Genomic DNA, 23234 nt, shown 5'->3' with positions numbered 1-23234 from the left:
TTCCCTTTAAACAGATATACCAATAATAGTTGGGTAGAGAGATTGCCTGAGACTACAGGTAGGTGCAAAGACACTGTAAAACAGTTGAGACAGTGTAGCCTACTTTGTTGGTAAGGAAATATGCAGTCAGTCTTACCACAATTCCAGTTCCTGTATTGGAAGTGAAAGGGTCTTAAATCCCCTTTACCATTTCAATATGAATACCAGTTTACCCCCATTCCATGCTAAATTATCCCATTGAGGGTGCAGGTGGATGGTGGTGTCCCGCCCCCCAATCGGGTGTGGGGCAGAGTTGTCTATCTAGAGTCAGAAAGTAAAAGGGCAGGTTAGTAGAACATGCAGAGCACATTTTTAAAAAAGAAAAAGAATATTTGACTTATTACCAAAAAAAACCCCATTTTTTTTGGCTCCACATGAATCTAATAGAAATTAGAGATAACATAAAAGCCATTGGCAATACAATCTTTTGAAAAGCCTCCATGTTTTGCCAACAGGGTAAAACACTGCAGCAAGTCAGTAAGTGGTGGATCTGCCATGAATTAAAACTTCCTGATCAATTATTGGATGCTAGCTTTTCCTTTTGGAATAATTTTTAGCCCTTGATTTCCCCCCCCCTCCCCTCCCCCCACTTTTATCCCCTGCCTTGTCTTCTTTAGCCCTTACCTTATAAAACTCAACTTTTCGTAGGAGGAAGCAAAATAGATACTATCCAGTGAGGTTCCTCATATGTTCAATATTGAGTATTATTTATGTATGGTACAGTAGAACCTAAGTATTTTGGATACAGATAGTTTACAGGTCACTTAGTTTGCAGAAGGTTGCCAAATTTAAGAGGCAGCTTCTCAGTTGCTTGCTGTGACTCTTACTTCTGAGGGAACTGTTTCTCTGATCAGCTGGACCGTAGCTGTGGTTCCACCCAGCTGCTCAGAAAAGCAGAACCCTTTGAAATAAAAGTCACAGCAAACAGCTTTCACAGCTTGGAGCCATCACACAGCTGCTTTCTGAGGCTATACGTCTCCCTGGCAAGTTCATAAACCCTCACTTTTGCCAGAGATGAAGAACCCTAATCCTGCAAAGAATCTGGGTTCTTCCTGCATCCAGACCTGTCTACACTAGTGAAAACAAACAAACAAAAATATGAGACAGTCCCATGCTAATGCATTTGTCTATCTACAGCGTTCCTTAGATTATCCCTATTTTCACACAAAGTCTATGTTTCTTTTTTCAGGAACAGCAACTAATGTTATTCATGCTGCTTCTCTTGCTTAGATTGCTCTTTCTTGAGCTCCTTCCCTAGGTTCCTCACTGGAGAAGGAGCATGATTAGATGAGAGTGATGCCTGCATTGATTGGCAGGGTGGGGATCTCAATCATAGGTTTATTTCCAGCTTGGGAGCTGGCCAAAAACTGAACACGCCTTCTTGAAGGTCTGAAGAGCCAGGAAGGGTGCCAAAAAATCAGAGCTAAGCTCTAAAATCATGGACTTAAAACTCTGTTTTTTGGCATACATACAAGTTGTTTTTAAAGGTGCTTAGAATATTGGCAGAATTTATTTTTCTGTCTAAATGCATGTCTTTTCCATTAACAATATATGCTCATTTGCTTGCACCTGCGTCCTGTTTTCCTAACAGGAAAAAATAACTAATTTTCCACTGAACAGACATTACAAAAATTGCTTTTGCAGGAGGATAACTTTTCATTTGCATCTTTCTGCTCAGAATTCACATTATTTTCTCTTGCAGGATGTTTTCATCTTAGTTTTGTTAGTTTATCTTTGAGCAGTGTAGTAAAACGTACATATTATGAGAATTCTGTAAATGTAAGGCCCTGTTTCTATCATATGATAAAAATCAGAGCTGTTGTAACTTAGAATGATACACCTAGTAACAACGCTTTTTGGTATCATTTTAACATCTTTTTAGATCAAACTGCTGGAAGTTTAAATTCAGCGAATACAGACTAGAAATCATAAAAGTAAATTTAAATCTGAGGAGAATTTCTTAGGAATATGGTAGATTTACTATCACTTGATGATTGTAAGATCAAGACTGGCTGTATTTATGAAATTAGATACCCTAGTTCAAGCAGAAATTATTGATTTTTCACTTGGTGTAATTCTTCGGCTTGTACAGGGTATGAAAAGCTACTAGAAATCACTTTTTCTGTGATAGTGTGCACATATTGAATGGCATTTTAATGGTGTTTTTGTTTTTGTAACTATATCCTCAAAAATATGAATCTAATTAGACTAATTCAAACATAACATCATATCTGGAATATGTGAGTAAAACACACATGGAGATAGAATTATGAAACATACTTTTTATAAATTTTGGTCATTACTCACTTCACACATGTAAAGGGCATTTCATTGTATCTGAGAAGGGATCATTTAATTCCTGCCACAGGTAGCCCACTAAACAATTACTGTGTAATTGTACTGCCATACCATGTAGGGGTCTCATCATGGACTCAGGCCTCATTACTGCAATGTACTCTGTGTAGGGCTACAGAAGCTTTACTTGGTGCAACATGTGATAGTCTACTTTCTGACAGAGCTAGGCTACCAGGAATACACATCTCTAGTGCTCCAGACTACTATGGAGCAAAGGGATGGGGGGAAAGGGAGAGGGGCAGGTGGGAGAGCAAAGGCTGCTTGGTGGCAGGGAGAGATGGGGAGAAGAGGTTGTAGGGGGGAGATAGCAGGGTGCAGAGGCAGTGGGGGAAGTGCAGCAGCTGCAGCTATTTGACCCAGTCCTGGGTAAGTGGCTGGAGCCCACTGCCTGCCTCCTCCTGCCCCCCCCCCCCATGCAATTTTAACATGAGGGGCTTTCTCCCCCATGTTAAATGGGAGGAAAAAACCTTGTCTTAGACTCAAGTAAATATGATAAATTGATAATGTTGTCTAGAGGTGTACCAATGCATCGGTCCGATATTGGATTGGCATCTATATAAAGAAAAATGACTATATCGGAAATCAGCCTGATGTGGCCAATAAATGCCTGTGCATGCATGCAGCCACAGTGCAGCATGCAGGCAGCGGGGAGCCCAGCCTGGCAGCTTGGAGAGCTGCAAGTAGCTGGTAAGTCTGTCATTGTGGAAAGGGAGGGGGTAGGGAAGGGGCGTGGGAGTGTAGATCAATGCCCCCTGCAGTGAAGGAGGGAATGGGGCTGGGGCTGGGGTAGGCACTGTCCAATGGGGGCGGGGTGGAGCCGCAGGGCATGCAGGGAAGGGGGTGTGGCTCTCGCTGTTGTGTGCTGCTCGGCCATGAGGGCACAGCAGGGGGCGTGTGCCCTCAGATCTGCATAGGGCAGGCTGCAGCTGTGGGCTGGGGCCAGAAGCTGTGCTGCGCTGCACTCGGGGTGGGCGTCAGTACCACTGGGAGGAAATTATGGGGGGGCTGCAGCTGCCCCAAATTTTGCTGTAGCCCCCTCCCAGTGTCACAGATCCAGGGGCACACCCCCGCCCCGGCCTCCCAGTCGAGCACTGTGTAGTGGTGGGAGCTGCTCCCCGTCCTTCCTGCGTGACCTGGATGAGCCACGGCTCTGTTCCGTGCTCACCCCGCCCCTGCTGGCTGGGCAGTGCCTACTGTAGCCCCACACCCTCCCTCACCATGGGGAGCATTGATCTGCCCCCCACGCCCCTTCCCTCCCCCTTCCCCACAACAGACCTACCAGCTGGATGCAGCTGTATTGAAAATCGGATCAGTATCAGCCAATATGCCTCCTTAAAAATCGGGTATCGGTATCAGCCCACAACATCTCGATGCACCCCTAGTGTTGTCTTTTTCATTGTCTTTATTTAGTTTCAGAGTTTAAGCTCCCTTAAAGTGAAGAGGGGGAATTGACATCCTGTTGCTCCTTCTATAAAGTGCAGGCAGTCTCAGGCAGACAGCATAGCCTGATTTTAAATCTCCTCAGAGTATTAAAGGAACCACAAGTGTTAGAAACATAATAAAGCACAAAACAAATTTTGGAATTTTAGATTTTGAAGTACAAATGGCTGTAAAGGATGGACTTTAGCAATTCAAGGATACAAATACGGGGAGCCAGAATATGAGGAGCCATGTTTAGTTATCTTGGAGTAATGTTTCTATTTTAAACTTACATGCCTAAATCATGGGGATCTGTAAGAGGATGCAGTAATAGTAAACAACAGGCTTGAACCTGTAAAACTGGCCAGAGCCTAGGTATTGTCATTTACACCGATGTTTAGAAAGGCGAGCAGCAGCAATAGCAACAGAGGCACTGAAACAATATCTAAATGACAGTGGTTTGGCATCTGGAATGCTGTCTTTTCAACTATAATGGCAAACTTTTATTTAAAAAAAATGATAGTTATTTTGTCTTGTTTGTTTTTAGCTAGTTGTTCATATCAGTCCTACTTTGGTATACGAACACTAAAATATCTTAGATTAAATGTAGAAAATGACTTCTTTTCATTCTAACCAGTTGGAGGGAAGCCACCTGGAAAATGAATTGCAAGGAGAATTAGCAGGCATATAAATTTGTTTCTAAAGAGTTATTAAAAATAAAATTTCAAGTGCTACATTATTGTTATTTTAAATTTTCTTAGTTCCTTGGAATTATATATGATTATAAACAAGCTGTATTGAGGGAAATTAGATGTCGGTAATATACTTTAAAAATTCATTGAGAAAAGAAAAAAACAATGGACTTGTCTTTGTCCAACTAAGTGACACATTTTTAACAGGGCTGTAGTTAAAGCAGCATTAAAGTGCCATTGACATTATCCAGTTACTGCACTGACTTGATTATATAACCTCTTTTGTGTAATTTTCATGCTCTGTTCTGTTTGAATGTTTTTACTATGCTGATGGCTGTTTTTCATTTCCTGCTGGGATGACCTTGAATAAAAAAGAAGAATAAAGTAGGCATAAGCAATGTAGTCTTGCTGGCATTTGCAGTTCTTTTGTTCTGCATTGAGAAGCCAAGTGGCTTGGCATTTATATTAGAGGTTTTTCTGCTGCTGGTGAGTAATTGGTCTGTATTCTCCTTTATTTGTTTTTTTGAATAATTGTCCAACTATATAGAGTATTCCCACTGAATTCTCTATTTGTGTTGAATTCCCACCGAAATTTTTCCTGTTCTGAATATTTCATCTAAGAATTACCAAAATAGCTAATAAAATTAATGTAATTTGACTACTGATTTTTATTTTGTATCTATAATTCTTTAAAAAAACTAATGCCCATTAAATTATTTTTCTTTCTTTAAAGAGATTTTCACTTTTTTTCCCTTGAGAAAGGAATATAAACAGTTAGTTTTAAGAAAAATGGCACATGATGCAATGGGAAGAATTGCCAATTAATGCTGCTTGGTGTTTCTTAAATACTATTACATCCTGAGGGGAAAATACATCATATTGTATATGCCATTTTTCCCCACACCTCTGCTATATGGAAGTTTTCAGAGAAGGTTCAATGATGGGTAAAAAGCACAATCAAATATATTTAGAATTCCTTCTTTGAAAACAGAAACAAGAATCGCATCTCTACTGATTCACGTGGAATCAAAGTACAGTTTTTTTCAATTTGCCAGATTAAAGCATTGAAGTTTGCATTATGATATTATGTTATTTACATGTACTTATGTGGAAAAGTTTAGAACTGAAGACAGTTAAAATTTTGGTGGGAATTTACACAAGTATCGCATCCACTACTGTGATGTCTGAGCTACTAATGATCTTTGTCTTTTTTGTGTTATAATATTCCTGTGAAGCATTTCCATCTTGTGGTTGTGGTGACTTGCCAGGTTCACATAGTAAGAAAAGATATGTAACTACTTTTTTATTAAAAAAGAAGAGACACCTCTTCTACTATGTGTCTTACACTAATATGGACAAATATAACTTTAAGTGATTTCATATTTTGTCAGCCTTAATCCTAGTGTTAGACGATTTCTTTTCTACATAATGGATATTATATAGAGATGAATCTAGTATATTTTAATAATTTTCTTACTTAATATTTTTAATGTATCATTATTATAACCCATTTTTTAATTAACGGAATAGGTAGTCAGCTGCATTTGAGACTGATGCACTGCCAGAAACAATGTAAATATTGTTTCAGGATAATTTTTATAAGTGCTCACACAAACTGAGGTTGTCAGATGTTTTGCTGTGTTCAGTTGAGTTTTACTAACTGCATTCCAGTATTAATGAGCAAATGAAGAATTTATCTCCACTTTGGCTGGAAGAACAGTTGTGATTCAGGGGATTAGGGAATAAGTTAGGGATGGGGATCCTGTGCAATCTTGATACTATGGAAAAAGTCTTTCCAAAGCTTAGCTCATAAAACATTAGATTTGTACTTCTAAGTATAAAATTTGATTTAAAAGCTTTTGACCATTTCCTGCCTCTGCCAACATGGGGTGAAAACAGTAAAGGAGGTAAATCTCCATTTTGATTACTTTTAATTTTGCTTTTCAGATGAAGGGGGACTTGGATTTAATACAAAGATTTAAAGGCCAAGTCTAAAAACAAAAGATGAAAAGCTAAACATTTATCTAAATCTTGGCACATGCATAATGATAAGTTCATCCACAGGCATTTTTAACGCAAGAAAAGAGAGGGTCTGCAAAATAAACATAATCTTGATTTACTCATCTCTAAGATCTTGCAGATAGTATTATATACAAACAATGTGGGTGCAGTTCAGCTGTTGGAGCTAGAAACTGTACATGTTTTCCCATGTTCTGTTTTATTAAGCTCAACATTGTATCTAGGAAATCACTTGATGATTATAGTATTTCTGGTTTTGGTTTTCATTTGTTCACTGTGGCTCTACTGCTAGTTTTGTCAGGAATTTTTTCAGCTGTTTTTCCCATAATTTATCCAGGAGGCCGAGTGCAAGATTCCTGAGTATTTCTCATAGCCTGTACTCTTTGTTTTGTTTAAGTTAATTCATCTGAAGAGCACTTGCATGCAGTTTCATGTGAGCTATCATTCATTTATAGAAGACTAAACACAGTAAAAAATGTATGTGACTCAGTGAAAATAGCAAATATACACCCCCTCATGATACTATATAGTACTCAAAATGTACTCTGATTTTGCATAGGTACATACTGCATTTCCTTATTTTCATAAATGTCATCCTATATCTATTGCATATATGACTATAAAGATTTTTGTTGCAAGTCTGATGGGTCATTTTAACTAAAGCCTCCTTATATAAGTAACGTGTAATGACAAAGGTCAGTTTTCTATAAATAAATCTGCATTGTATAAAATTGTTATTTATTTATATGAATTAGCGGATTTAATTTTTGGCATTCTTGTTCTTGATATTTCTGTGGTTTGGTTGATCAGGGAACCATTTTAGAGGAATTACTTATTCAACAGTAAATATTTGACTTCCAACCAACCACCCATGTAATCAGGAGGCAAGTAAGGCCCAAAAGATAAGGCTACTATTACAGTTAAGCCTACTAATGCCTCAGTCACTAATAATAAAATACATTTTAAATAATTCTAGATTTTGGTATTTGATTTTGGGTTTTTTATCATGGAAAATCAGAGCTCCTCCTGCCCACTTAACTCGCATATGTTCAGGCCCTTCACTCCCCATCCACAGCCCCCTGACCCTGCAGGTGCCCCTCACTTCCCACCCACAGCCCCCCACTCCAGCCCTCTGCCCCCCAGCCGTGCCACAGGAGGCTCCCAGTTACCAGGGCTATGGGGCCAGGGACCCGGGTCCACAGCCCCTTGCCCCCAGCAGCAACACCCAAGCCTCAGCTGCTTCCCATGGGAGGTGGTGGCTGCTGCAGCATAGCAGAGCTCAGAGCCCAGCTTCCCCTCCCCCATGGGTTACACAGCCAGAGCGGAGCCCATGGTGGGGCAGGCTGCCTGCTGCAGGCTTGGGTGGGAAGGCGCACACTCCCAGAGCGGGCAGGGGGAAGCTGTGGCTCCCAGACCTGTGCGCGGGACGGGGGCAAGTGTGGGCTGCCTGCTCTGGGCTTGGGCTCCCCACCCTGCTGCCATCCCTTGGGACCTTTGCAGCCCAGTGGGTGGGACCCAGTGCGACATGTGAAGCTCGCAGCAGCAAGGAGCTTCCCACTGCCCTGGGGACGTGCCTCCTGTCTGCCCAGCAGGAACGAGGGGCACAACTCTGCGCTGTCACCCCGCTGCTGTCGAGCAGGCAAGGGACACTTTGCCAGGGTGACGCTGGGCTCGCAGCAGCAAAGAGCGTCCCTGCTCTGTCCTGCCATCCCGGGTCCCAACCGCTGGCCTGCAGAGACCCCAGGGGAGGGCAGCTGGGTGGAGTGTCCAAGCCTGCATTTGGCGGGCAGCGCACTCAGTGCACAGATCTGGGGGGACCCTCCTTTCCCATCCGGGAGTGCGTGCAGCAGTGGGGAGCTGCCCCCCACCCCGGATAAACCACCTGTGGTCCCGTCCTGCTCCCTGTGGCTGCTTCCTGCTCCCTGTGGCTGTGCATTCCGCCCCTCGGCTCCAAACCCCATGCACCATCCAGGTGGGCAACAGATCCAGCCTTTCCCAGCTCCCTCCCCCCCCGTGGGGGGGGGCCTCAGTCTTCCCTCCCCCCAAGACTTACCTGTGGGAGCTGCTCTCTAGGTGCCCCCTTCCTGACCACACTCCCCCCACTCCTCCCAGTCCCCTTCAGGCTGGAACTCTGCTAGGCTGCAGAGTTCTTTGTAAAAGTACAAAATCGACATATTTCTTTGTTAAAATGAAAATTCTGCATTTTCCTTGTGTAAAAGGGGAAATCAGTGTTTTTTCCTGGGGGAAACTGAAAACCCAGATCCCTGCTAATAACATGGTGGAATAGTTTATTAGCACAGTTTTTGACTGGCTTGCTACTGTGCTGTGTTATTCGGCTACCATGTGGTAAGCGTCTCATGTATATGCACCTTGTGACTGTTAAATGTGATGTAAGTTGGACAGGTTGTAAGGTAATTGTGGATTTATCCTGTGGAACAGTAAAGATCCACAATTGGGAATCGTAGGAAAGTAAAGCTGGAAGGGATCTCACAAGGTCATGTAGTCCAGCCACCTGTGTAAGGCAGGATAATCCCTGGCTAAACTATCCCAGCCAAGGGTCTGTTTAACTTGCTTTTGAAAGTTTCCATGGATGGAGATAGCATAGTTTCTCTTGGTAGCTTCTTCCAATGCTTGACCACCCTCATAGTCATGTTCCTCCTAATTTGCAACCTACATTTCCTTTGTTGCAGTTTGAAGCTATTGCTCCTGGTCCTGTGGCCACAGAGAAAAGCCCATTTACACCCTCTTTGTGATTCTACTCAGCCTTCTCTTCCTCAGGCAAAATAATCCTAGCTCTTTCAGTTTTTCCTTATAAGTCTTACCTTCCAGGCCTCTGATCATTTTTTTTTGCTCTGTGCTGGACTCTTTCCAAACTGTCTACATCCTTCTTGAATGTATGACTTTGCCAGCCAAAAGCAAACATGCTTCATATAGCTTGAGGGCTTGGGTAGGGAGCTTGTGCCTGTCATCCACAACTCGGGTCCAACAGAACTTTTATTTCTTAGAACCTATTGGTTTACTTAGGTGTATTATGGATTTGATTTTGGATAACCCATAATGAGATGGGTATACACTGAGCAATAATTTAATGCACCAGTTTTCCTTGTTAAAGAGTTGCCTTTTGTTAGACAGCCAGGTCCTACTGACAGAATAGAGAACATAGCAGTATATTTTTTAAACTATTGGTTTTGAAGTATTTTAAGGGCAACATGCAGCTTTTAATATATATCCATTAGCCAAAAATGAAAAGGTAAGGTTTAACTCTGAGAAACAGGATCAGTACTCAGGCTCCTTTTTAACTTCAGGTTGCTAGGATTTTTAGTAAGGTGCTATCCATTTACTCTTCTTAGGACTAAAAAAACTGTATTAATTTCTGATTTCTGTTGTATACTAATAACTAGCTCTTCATCTCAAATGATTGAGAGATGTGGGAAGTCCACAGCTTGATCTGTTAGGCCTGAAGTATGTGACCACAGTACATTAAAGCACAAATGCTGAATTCAGCTCTTCTGTGTGTGTGTGTGTGTGTGTGTGTGTGTGTGTGTGTGTGTGTGTGTATATATATATATATATATATATGTTGTCAATGGTACTACTTTACCACAGTCAGATTAAAAAAATGTTCATGGTTTTAGCTTGGTGTGGTTACTTGGCAGCATTTGGAAGCTAAGCACATGCAGTACTCTACAAAATAAAATTGGAGTAAATTAGATAAAAGGAGAAAAAATTTTAAAGTAATCCAAATGCAATTTGCACTTGAGTAGTGAAGGCCTCAACCTTAATTTTAACCTTTTTCACTTTTTCTAGTCCCTAAGAATTTTCTGATTATTATAAAACAGACCTAATGAAAAAAAAGCATGAGTATGTATTATTTTAATGTGCTTTAAAAGCACTTTTCTTATCGCAAAAAATTTAATTATTGTAGTGGACAGATTTACGAAAGGACTGAGATAGCTAAATGTTTCTAAGTCTTTTTATAGTTGGCTGTGTCCAAAATGACCATTCAAGAAGACCCTTCTTTAATGAGCACCAGGGTTGCCAACGCAAGACAGTTTCTTTTTTTTAAACTAAAAATGCACACTTTTACTGACAACCAATCTCTTTTTGTTGATGTATGTTTTACATAATATAAATGTAAGTCCCTGGACAAAGGCCAGCTTCAAATTTGGGGGGTTAACACCTGCCACAGTAAAACAAAAGTTTTCTTGTCAGTAAAAAGTTTCCAGATTGTCAGTAAAAAACAAATCATGGGTTGGCAATCTTGCTTGATTACATCACTGGTTTTGTATCATGCTCCTCCACCTAGGGGTTCCGTACTTACTCCTACACCCTGGTGCTCTGACCACACCCTGCACCATGCTGCCCACCCTCCCCCCCCCAGTTTAATCCCCAGCCTTACACTTTTCAGTCCTGCTCCCCTCCCCCCACTTTTCCCAACATGGACTTGCAACAAAGGACTAGTATTGCCTACCTTTGATGCAGTGATGCTAAAGGGAGGTGACGGGATGTAGCAGCAGCATATGGCTAGGGGCATGAGGGGGCTACAAAGGCTCCTGTGATCTACAATGACAGAATACTCCCTGGAGGGTGCTCTGCTCCCCTCAGACCCAGGTGATGATGCTCTGCTCTGTGTATCCATCGACGCTTGCCTACAGCTTATTAAATCAAGTTTCCAGTTGCTTAGTTTTGTTGGGTTTTTTTACGGATGGCTCAATTTTTTATGAGCTTTATAAGCAGGCATTTTTAGCTTTTATTTATTTATTTATTTATTTTTAAACAGACTGTCTGTAAATTTACAGGCAGTTGGCAACCCTGCTGACCACCTACCCCCAAAGATCTCTACTTCCCGAAGGTGCTGGGAACACTCTGGTCTAAAGTGAAAGATCTCTAGGTGCTGGCATTTCCTATGTCTGCACATGCTCAGAACTTCTGGGGCTACGCAGCTTGATGCTGAAGTCATACTTAAGCTCCTTTGGGATCTAGAAACTATGCAGAACAGCTCTAAGTTCTCAGAGTGGGCCGTGGACTAGTCCTTGCCATGTACCAATATGTTCAGCTCCCAAGCACTAATAGATGGTCAGATTGAGTGTTATGGCAAAGCTCCTACCTGCTCCACACACTTGGGGCTCTGGTGTAAGGAATAAATGGGTGCCTTGTCTTTCTGCCATGGGGAGAGCCTCCTCAAGCATGGTCCATGGCCCTGTTGGCTTTCCCTTGCTGCTCTCAGTGCCCAGCTTGGAGCACTCCTAATGTATATGATGATAGCATTGGGCTGTTCACAGGATGTGATCATGGCTTCTTTATTTTTAAATAATAGTGATGGTAGTGCTATAGTTTATTTTTAAAGAGTAACACATGGGTAGAACACGTGCCCAGGAAGTGCCAGGAAGTGGGTTTCTAGGGCTGTCTCAGGGGTTACTACCTACATCTCCAACCTTCCTCATGACTGCCCTACCCATTTGTTTACAGGCAAAGCTGACTATGTGAGGGAATATTCTTTACACCTCTTGGTGCGACCATGCAGGAGGGAAGCCTGCTTCATGGAGCCAGGAGCAGAGAGAGCACAGGGACAGCCTGAGTTTGTAGCTTAGAGATGGGGCACTTGGTGAGGAAGGGAAAATCCTGGCTTCTGGTCTCTACTCCCATTACTGTTTGTATATTTTATAGTAAATAGCCATTGAATAAAAGACAGAAATAGTGTAATACTGCTAGAAACAGGGACCACGTAAGTCCTTCAGTGTATGGGTGTTTGAATCAACCTTTTGAGATTCATGACCCTCCCGGTGCATTTTAGATTCCAGCATGGAGCCCAGGTCCCTAATTAATAGGTACTGTAGCACCGAAGTTTAGGTTCCTAAGGCTTCCACTGAAGTTAGCTCTTCAGTTATGTTCAGTAACTTAAATATCTGAGGATAACAGCCTGCTGTTCTAACTCAAAGAAAAGTTTTTCACTGGAGGAGAAGATGAAACCAAATACCTATAACACGAGCCATTGTTTGTTTTTTTGTTTTTACATTTGCTTTATTTGGTATCACTGCAGTTTTATTGTGCAACACAGTAATATGGAAAAACATTTCCTTCTCCCATAATCTGTTGTAATCTCAGTGTTTTAAAGTTTAAATAAAAGTTTATCCCTTTTATCTCATTTTTAAACATTTAAATCTCAAAGTAGATCCCAGGCTTCTCTGTCCTCTTGTCCAGATATTTATGGAACAGAACTATGCAGTCTTCCACTTCCTTATTTTTAAATGGACTTTACTTTTGCCACAATAGTAGAGATCTGTGGGATTCATATTAAAGGTTGCAGGCCCAGTCCTCTTTCAGGACTGTGGTAGCTGTGTATCTTGTGTGTCTTTAGGTTTATTATATTCATCTCCAAGGCAGATAAACAGAATTCTTTAATTCAGGGATGTCAGAGATCTGGCCTGTTGAGCCATTTCACCAGGCCTATGGGACTGGTAGATGGGTCAGGAATTCATGGATTGGGCGAGTGGTATTGGCATGCATGTTAAGGATGAGGTGGTCATCCTTCTTTCAAGGAACAAATGTTCTTATTGCTGTAGTAAAAATGTACTTGGAATGCAAGCTTCCTCTTTTGCTTGGCTAGAGATGTGTTTTAAATCTATATATTACAAGGAAGGAGGAAATTTAAAATGGAATTCAGATCTTGACTAATTTCATATATGAATAATATATCAAATTGTATATTAACTATAGATTAATGGAACTATTTAGTGCATAATCATACTTACAATTTTCATTTATTTAAGAACATGTATCACTAAGATACAGATTTACAATTAAACACATACAATTACTGTAGCATAGGATGCACAGTAAAATGTTTTCCTACCTGATCTTCCTTTTCTGCATAATATTTGATGTCCATTCTAGTGCTTTTCTCACACATTTGTGGCCGAGAAGTTTTGGTTCAGAGGTAGTAGGGAAGATCAAGGAAGCGTACTACACAGCTGTGAAACCAAATTGAGTGGAGTTTGTTGCAGCCAATATTTTGTTTTCCATTAATGCAGTGAGCTGGAATGACCCACTTCAGGTCAGAGGAGGGCAGGTGCTAGGACACAACCCAATTCCATCTGCAGTGGCATGGGGAAAGTACCTCCAGCCAATCTGAACCCGCCTGTTGCTGAATGCTGCCGAAGGTCCATGTCTTCAGGCTGGATCTAAGGCCACTAACAGACATTAAAAGATGGCATGATAGGGTCTAATGTGTGATCCCAATAGTTTCACTTTGTGCCATGCCACACTGTGGCTGAGCCCTGTCAGTTGATTGGAGCTCCCAGGCCCAGGGGTTCACCATGCACTCTTGAACGCTGCAATCAGCTGATGGGCCTGGTAGGTGTGGGGGTTCATGGGATTTTCACATGCCAGGGGGAGGTGCACCCTGTGCTCCCAAGGCTGGGAACTCAAACAGCTCCTCAGGGCTGGGAGCCCTGGTCATCTGATGGAGGTCCCAGCCTCAGTTTCAGGCAGGTGCTGCTGAGGCTAGGAGCAAGGGCCACACATTTAATTAAGGGCATGACAGGAACCAGCGACAAGGTTATTACACATATTTTGCTGTTGCTTGTTCCTGGTTTTACTGATTGAACATGTGGCCAGATTAGTACTAATCTGATGATTTTAATGAATTTAATCATTAAATTAAATGATTAATTTAATTAATTAATTGTCTTAAAGTGTAGTGTGTGTAAGGGGCCTAGTGGCTCTGCGGCCTGTCAGTTGCCAAACCCTACTTTAATGTGCTGGAAAATGGGGATAGAAAGCTGTAAACAGCTAAGGAGTTATTCTGTGAGGAAAGAGATCCTCCTGGTATACTGTTCCTAGGGCCATTCTGTATGTTAGGCAAATGTATGTTAATTTAGTGAACATTTTATGAAAAGATATGTTAACTCACCTATGAAAATATCACAATGTACATGAACAGTAATAATTTTTGAGATGTGTGATCTCATTTCTAGATGTGAAACTTGACATTTGTCTTTGGCCAGCTCTAAATACTAAAATGGCAAGTAATTTTAAGGATGGTCTTTTTTTTTAATTTAAAATTATAATAAATCCTTCATTATGAGAATTTTTTTTTTCTTTTGGAGCAGAAGTTGTTAGTTTATATTATCCCAGCCGCCTGTGGAGTGTTCGGGATTGAGAGTATGGTCAGGGGTAGAAAGGTAAGAAAGGTTTATTGACTTAACAAAAACACAACTATGCATAATAACAAGACAAACAATGACAGACAAAAACAATTCGCATCTGCAACTTATCGGCAGTCCACTCTGATGCCTGATGTACAACAAGTTTCTCTTTCCACAAAATTCAGCGAAGTTAGGCGTCCCCGATCAGCGCTGTCCGAGAGGTATCGGGAACGACCCTGGAATTCAGTTCTTGGCTTCCTCGCGGTCCACAGGCCCGCTGATCCAGGCCAACAGCTAAATAATCCTTTTTACACGGCTGTATCTTATTTCTGAATGATTTCCGGATATTCTAGCTAATGTATAGCTTCTGAATGGTACTGATAACGTACAACCACTTAGATTTTTTTTACTTTGACTGTCTGTAGACTGACCAATAGCAGTACAAGCCTTGCATTCCTTTGATAAGGTAATTTTAACTACACCACAGGGCCTTACTATTTCAAGGCTTTGCTAAATTTACTAGGCCTTACTTTATACAAGGCCTCACTACATCTTAAACTTTAATTAGGCTTTTAGCAACAACATATAGCTTAATAGCTAAACAAATACAGAAAAACACTTAGTCTAATCGTCATAGAGCCTTCAGCAAGCATCTTTATTACACAGACATAATTTCAGCTGTCACATATATGATTAGGAATGCATGAGAAACAAAGGCAATCAAGAAGCAGGGGGATAGTGTAGGTATGTACTTACAATCCTTTATTACACTGTGTCAGTATCACTTGAACTGATAATTGTTATGACCTGCAGTGGAACATGGACTGAAGTGGGATACTAGCATATTAACTCAAATACAAGACAACTGCCCAATAATTAAATTCTTTACACAGAAAATGTTTAAATATATGATCAATTTTCCATGTATAGAATCTAATTATTGGAGGATCATCTTCAATTTATCCACCCCCATGACTGCAGGTGGTGGGGGGAGGGGTGATGAGGGGGCAGTCATAGGACAGGTGGTAGGAGACAGACAGTAGGGGAGGCAGGAGGGGATGGCATGTGGTAGGGAAGGTGGTGGAGGGCAGTAATGGGTCAGGTAGTAGAGGGTAGCAAGTGAGAGAGGCAGGCAGCCTGCCCTCTGCTACCTGCTTTGCCCCCCCGCTCACTTATCCACCATTGTGCCTGCACCCCCACCACTCTTGCAGCATGATGTCCTGATTCCAGAGTCCGTCATGCTGCAGCCCATGGCACAAAGCATAGCTCCAGCCTAGCCCTGTAGCAGTTGTGTGGAGCCAGCACTGCTATTCTAGCTTGGCCCCGTTGCAGCAGTCGGGGGGAGCTGTAGTGACAGAGCCAGACTGGAACAACAGTTCTGGCTCTGCTCCACTGCTGTGGGGCTGGGCTGGAGCCATATTGTGTGCCCGGGCTGCAGCAAGGACAGAGCCAGCAGGTGCAGAGGAAAGGTAAGGAGGAGTGTGGTAGAGGGGAAGAGAGAGGGAGAAAGATGAGGGCCGGGGGGAGACTAGGGTCTGCCAGGGAGGAATGGTAGGGCATGCAGAGGCAGTGTGGAGAGAGGAGGCAGGCAGCAGCTGTGGCTCCAGCTCCAGCCCCAATTTAGGTTGGTGTCTGAGCTGCAGCAGCTGCCTGCCCCCTGCTTCTCCCCCCCGCCCCGGTCTTATGCTCGATTGTAAAATGATGGGCCTTTTTTCCCCGTGTTAAATGGGGGGTGGCCCTCATCTTCTAATTGAGAAAATATGGCATTCTGCAAAAGCAAAATGTGAGAAGTTGAGACAATGTGTGAAGGGAAATGGGGAAGAACATAGTCTCTGGGAGGATAAGTGGTTTTGCAGAATGGGGAGACTAAATCCCAAATCACGTTCTCTAGAAATCCCTTCAAAACCCCACCAATCCCCTGGTTAATCAGGCTGGATATATGCTTTGTGGCTCCCCCAGGAGGCAGACAGTCAAATAGCTTGTCTTTGTCACTATTTTTGACAGTGGAAAAAGAGGTGGGAAAGTGGAGAATGGTTCAATTCAGAGTGGTTCAGGCACTGGACTCTGTTAACTCCAAGGTTCACAAGAGCAGTCTGAGGATTCCTTTCTTAGGACTGCTAGAAGCAAAGGTTTCAAATACCATAGGCATGATGGCTTTAATTGTTGTAAGCTGAAAAGATAATACTGACAGCTATTAAGGTGGCCTAGGGCTACTTTCTTCTAGAAATAATTCTGCCTGTGCCTTTCGGCCAGAGTTCTGTTTGTCTGTATGTCTCTTTCTTTCTTTTTTTGCTCATTGATGTAGTCTCATCTGCATAGCCACCTTATGCGCAGGTGGATGTTTCAAATTGAGTAAAGTTGAGTACCAAACAATAGTGGGAAGCTATGTAGCTCAGCTGGTAGGGTGACTGGCTATGGACTAGAAAGACCTGGGTCACAATCCTATGTGAGGGTGGTGGATTTCTATTCATCATTTCTACTTACAGTGGTTTCCTGAGGCTCACCCACCCTCCTATTCAATGGGTATCAGGACCTACCTGGAGATAAAGGTGCCTTTAGTTTGGTACTGATCATATCATTTCCTTCTCAATGCTGAGTTAAAAGAAACGGTGAAGCCCTGCCTCCACTGTCTCAGTGGTCTGTAAACAGGATATCTTTACCTAAAAAGGGTTGGTATTTTTGACAGTTTTGGTCTTGATCTCTTTGTGCCTTGTCTGTTTGTAAAAAATAAAATAAAATAAAAGATAATTACAATTTCCTGTTGCAAAGATAAATGCTTTAATATTTGTAGGGCACTTGTATGCTACTGAAATGAATGTTCTTGATGAAAAGAGCTTCTGGGTAAATGTTATCATTATAATTTTGAGTGTTTTACTCCCACTTTATATGAGGATAGATGATTGCATAAAATGTAGAGATTCAGGACCTTAAAAATGATTGTTTGTGTTCACTCAACATGACTTGTAACATGACTTCTTGGAGAGAAAAATAGAGGACATATAGGTGTCGGGTTTCCTATCAATAGAGGACAGAGTAGCAGAAAACCGGAATGTCCTCTATGATGGCCACCTTATCCAGGCACTGGACAGCAGAAAACACAGGCCAGATTCAAATTTAGGGGTTTTACACCAACTTTTCAAATGTAGCTTAAGCCCCCACCCAGGAACCTGGGAAAATACATTTTAAATGGGTGGTCTAATGTGAACAAACTTCCCCATTTGCAAGCAAATGTTAAACCAAAACGAGTTTATTATAAGGGGAAAAGATAAAAGGAGCAAACACAACATTAAAGAGAACTTAATTATTGAACCATAACTCAAACCCAGAACAGGTCAGTCACAATCATTAGCAAATCAACCCTGGAGCTATCACCTAGCCTGGTCATTTGGACAAGGAGTCACTCCCATGGCTGCCCTGGGGGTTTTACCAGATAAGCCAGCCAAAGTAGCAAGTGTTAGGTCTGGAAGCTGGAGTTGCTGCCAGTGATGCTGGGGAGTGCTGCCCTGTCCACTGCTGCTAGGGGTCACAGCTGCTCCTTCTCAAGTGCTCTTAAGGTAGCTATGCAATCCCAGCTCTTTTGGACCCTGCATGATGTCAGTGATAGCCTCAGAGATTTTTTTCAGCTATTTCAATTATAATGAGACTCTTTAGTGGCTTTCACATAAACCCACTAAAGAGTCTTGTGCTCAGAAGCACTTCTGTTTCAAGGAGTGATTCCTATCTGGAATCTCTCCCATCCTCCCACTCATGCACATCAATTTGGCACTAAAACTGGGAGCCATCTTCCTGCAGATCACAGCTTACAGTGAGGGCTGACCTTTCAATTATGTTTGCATTGCATTAACAACATTTTTGTGCCTACAAACTACAGTTTTGGAAGATAGAGCTAATGGACACAAAATCTGATCCATCTGCCCTTTACAATTGGACACTTGAACCTCGAATAGTGTAATACAAGCCCCAAAACAGTGAAAACAGGTGTGAGTAGCCCCCTCAAACTTGCATACGTTACAGAACACAGCCATTATCAAACATGCAGAGCGTAATCAGGGTTACATTGTTCAGCTATAAAGATAGTCCACATTTGCTGGAATGTGTGGCATGTTGCAGCTGTGCTGTGCAGCTTGGCACAGGATTTATGGCTGCATGAGGAGCCCAGGTCCATGCATGCGGTGGGATCTGAGGAAGTTTATCCCAGATTCCAAAAATTGCATATCCTGCCATTCCAAATCTGGAACAACTGGCATAGCAGGATGTAGAATTGTTGAGACCTGGGACACAATTCCTCAGATCCCATCGTGTGTTTAAATTGATGTCTGGCAGGGGCTTTAATTGCCTTCATACAGAGTTGTTTTTAATCCTCCTCCCTCAATGCACGTACTGTATTCTCCTTCCTCTCCAGTTTTCCCAAACAGTTTTCAGAAGACAGAGGTACAAGTGTTACTAAATAGCAGAATTCTCTACACTCCTCATGGTCCACTTAATGGTCAACAGCTGGTATTCAGCACAGCTCACAGACTGCCTCTCACAGGCCACTTTGGCTAGTTGCACCAGTTCAGGTCAACCCCCTTATTACATCCCTTTAATACTGGGTTTTTTCCTTCCTTCCTTTGATCTTGAATTATGAACAGAGACGAGGATCTTCTGTCTCAAAAAGTTACATAAGAAAAACATTTTCATACCAATGACTATACTGACATTTTTGGGTTTTTTTGTTTTTTTTATTCTGCAGAGATCTACGGTTTAATAGAATTAAAGAAATCCAGCCTGGTGCGTTTAGACGACTTAAAAACCTGAACACATTGTAAGTCATTTTTCTGCTTTAAAATCACTTTCTCTTTTCAGTCCAATACTAGAACCTGGGCATTGTGTCAAATTCTGTTAGTGCAGTTCAACTGAGTAGTTGATGGGGATAGTCCCCTGAGGCAAGCAAGATTTTGCTCAAATTTGAAGTCATGTACATTTCTATGTTCTGCGTTTGATTTATGTTTGCTACACACTTGGTTAAATCTTAAGAGGTCTCAGAAAAAGTGTTGAATTTGTTAATGTTATACAACGTTTATCACATTCTTCAATGAAAGATATGAAAATACATAGTCAGATATTCTCAATTTTTAATACTGTGGTGGTGTTTTAAAATTTATAGAAGAGTAACATCAGATTTCTTACCATAGGCAATTATATCAAAGTTGTTCAAAGATGGTCTACAACTGCAGTTTTACAATGTGTGGAGTACTTATGAGTTTTACAAACCCCAAGCTTGGATGCACTGAAATATTTTTATCTTAATAGACTAGGCCACTCTATAGCAAAACTTATTAAGCTTCATTTTTAATTGAAGTTAGTTTTTTAGAGGTCTCTGAAAACACACATTAAACAGAACAGAAAACATTTGAGCCCAACCATTATACAGATAATAATATGTGTGCAGTCCTTTTACTGTAATATCTTCTTGCTTTTCCTTAAAATGTAACTTTTGAAATAGAAGGTAGAAATACAAGTAAACCTATTTCCATTCCATTCAGATGCATGGACAGTTTTATTTTTATATTCACAGTGATTTCTAATTTGGCTATTTTTCTATATACAAATAACAGGTGAATTGGATTTTTTTTTCCTTAACATGCATGAGAATCTTAAGAGAAGGACACAAGAAAATATTTTAGCAATTCATTTAGGACCTGTTTCAAAGCTGACTGTAATGAGTAGACTTTGAATCATTATTAATATTACTATTTATTACATTTATTTATATTTCAAGAATGTCTTGGGGCCCAAATCAGTCATTACAGCCATACTTCTCTAGTCGCTGACTGAACACTTAATAGCAAGAAGGTCCCTGTTGCAAAGAGTTCTCTCAAGTGAGAGTCAAATTTGTTATTTTGAGTTTGCTTCTTTTCATTGGGCCCACTTCACACTGGGAGCATCTACATGAGGCGCTAGTGCTCAGTGGTACTGCACATTTATTTAGTATTTATATAATCAAGTAGTAAATAAATGTGCAGTAACTGGAGTTACTGTGCAGCAGTAATGCTGGCAAATGCCTTTTAGTGACACTACTGCGCAGTAGCCTAATAATATGGTGCAATAGCACATTAGCACTGTTGGTTTATAGTATGTCAGAGTAGCCTTCCTGAATGTGTGCAAATGCCCTAGAGGAGCAGTTGGTAGAGGGTTTTTCCCCCTTTCATCTTTAACCTGCATGAAACCAGGTCTTGCTTACATGCACAATGTAATTTTTTTCTTTTTAAAAACATTTTTTTTAAGCATTTTTAGATTTAATCCTGCAATATGTTGAGGACACTCCTGTCCCAGTTCAAGGAAGTGTTAAGCAGATGTAGTTTAAAAGCTTTGAATCTTGATCCCAAAATGTTTTTGTATGGAAATATCCAAACATGCTTGGGTTTAAAAGAGAGTAGCCACAAAAACATCAATTTTATTTTGGGTAGCAATTATGTATATGCCGCAAATTTGTTTTTGTTTTTTTAAATGTGGGTTTTAATGTTTGGCTTGTTCAAACATTGTTATATTGTCAAAATATTCTGTATCCTTTTTATTAAAAAACCTGTTTTAACAACTTATGTATTATTTCCTTTTTATAGGCTTCTGAACAACAATCAGATTAAAAGGATACCTAATGAAGCATTTGTAGACCTTGAAAATCTAAAATATCTGTAAGTTTAAATAACTCTGATCTTTATCTCAATTGATGATTTCAGAAATGGGAAAAACCAATTACAGTGTAATTTGACTTACATCCTCAGGTGGTGAACTGTTATGAAAATCTTTAAATATGATTTTCAGCTACTGAGGCTAGAGGTGTGTATGTAAATAGATGGTTTGGGGATTGTTATAATGATATTGAGACTTACTTGCATGTTGCTGTTTTGAATCTAGCTATGGTAGTAACTGGAAATACTAGTTACAATAAAAATTTCAAAGGAAATTTACAGAGTATCTATTGAGCTTTGGATTTTTAAGGGAGGTAGGAGCAAACTTCCCACAGGTTCCTTGGAAAATTCAAGCCTAAAGTCCCCTGCTTCATACATCAACCATTTCAAAATTCAAAAAAATTTCTGAAAGATGCTTTCTTTTCATTTGTATTGTACTTAGTTTTATTCTTAAGATAATTTAAAAGCTTATGTAAAGAATTGCTTTCACTGCTGGTTCAAGGTTACAGGAATTTTAGAAGTTAACCATGGGGGGGGTCCAACATTTTTAGCATGGTGAACACCATTTTTATCCTATTTTAAGGAAGGTGCAAGCATCTCGATTATCCAGATTAGCAAAAGATATTCAGTAAAAGAGCTGCCTGATTATATAATCAGATTTTTCAACTAAAGATTAAATAGACATGGACATAGAGCTATTCTCCAGTTTCTTGAGCTGCTTCTTCAAATCTGGATTTGTGTTTTGTGGTAAATGTTTCATTCTGCTGCTTTTTGCGATATTGAATACTTTATAAATTACTATCCAGAAAGAATGGTCTTCAGTGTTAAGAAGGGTGGGATTCTATACCCTTTTTGTGAAACCATGTTTTAAATTTAAAAAAGAAAGTATGAAATGATTCAGATTGGTTGAGTTTCTCATTTTGGAGTGCTCAGCACTGAGCTACGAACCATCTGTATCCATATATCCCTATATGATTGTGTGTGGGAAAATAAATATCTCTTAACTTTATTTGTATAGATGTTTTTTCTGTAGGTTAAAACTGCACTTAATTTTATTCCCTGGTGTTATTTTTAGCGTGAGTGAATCTAGTATTTTTGAAAAGAGAGGTTCAGGAGGTGTAATGCATCTTCACATCACACAATGTATATTTTTCTACAATTAAAATGAAATTAGAAGCTTTAGGCCTACGGCTATATTATTCGGTTTATGATCGAAGCAAAAACAAATATAATGGAGTATGATTGCCAGCTCCAGGGTGGAGCAGGCACCTGGTGCTAGGGGGGTACAGATGTTTCTCCCCAAGCCTCGTCAGACAGAGCTGCTCTCTGCATGTGAGTCCCCTAGATGGCCCCGAAGTGCCCCAAAGTGCCACTTATTGCCTTGCCTTCAAAGTGGTACAGGAGGCCCCACAAATGCCTTCTGGCTCTACTCTGTCCCCATTATCCCACCATTCCCCTCATACCATACTGAGCCCTCCCCTGCCTCTGAGCATTCAGATCTCACCGCAGCCCCTCACACCCCCTGGACCTCTCTCACACACAATGCCTCTTGCTCCCAACCCTCTTCACATCCCATTTCACCCCTACCCCCGTCCCATTTTCCACTCGCACTTCCCTGCCCCCATAATACTCCAGTCCCTCCTTACCCCACATCCCTCTACCCAAGAGGTCCTCCTCCCCACAAAAGCACTTTGGTATCCATGACACTCCATCTATATTCTCATGGCCCCCAGGAGCCCGTACTCCTCAAAATCCCTCCCAAACAGTTCTAACCTTGCCCCTCATGGCTCCCAACGATGGGGTAGGTAGGGCCAGAGTTGTAACTGCCTCCCCCCCCCCCCCCCCCCCCCCCCCCCCCCCCCCCCCCACCCGCCTCCCGTGGCGGCCCCCCG

General features: G+C 41.3%; 1 protein-coding gene across 1 annotated transcript in view; it reads left to right on the top strand.

The window, feature by feature from the left end:
* The window catches only part of PXDN (peroxidasin), a 149975-nt gene that overhangs the window by 29369 nt on the left and 97372 nt on the right, over positions 1-23234 (top strand). Inside the window, exons 2-3 of the mRNA XM_006022973.3 lie at positions 19404-19475; positions 21274-21345. Of these exons, the coding sequence (XP_006023035.1) occupies positions 19404-19475; positions 21274-21345 (144 nt within the window). The remainder of the gene's footprint in view (positions 1-19403; positions 19476-21273; positions 21346-23234) is intronic.

The sequence above is a fragment of the Alligator sinensis genome, unplaced genomic scaffold (genome assembly GCF_000455745.1).
Source record: "Alligator sinensis unplaced genomic scaffold, ASM45574v1 scaffold832_1, whole genome shotgun sequence".
In the NCBI taxonomy this organism is placed as follows: domain Eukaryota; kingdom Metazoa; phylum Chordata; order Crocodylia; family Alligatoridae; genus Alligator; species Alligator sinensis.
Note: the sequence above shows the minus strand (reverse complement) of the source record. Positions and strands in the feature narration are given on the sequence as shown.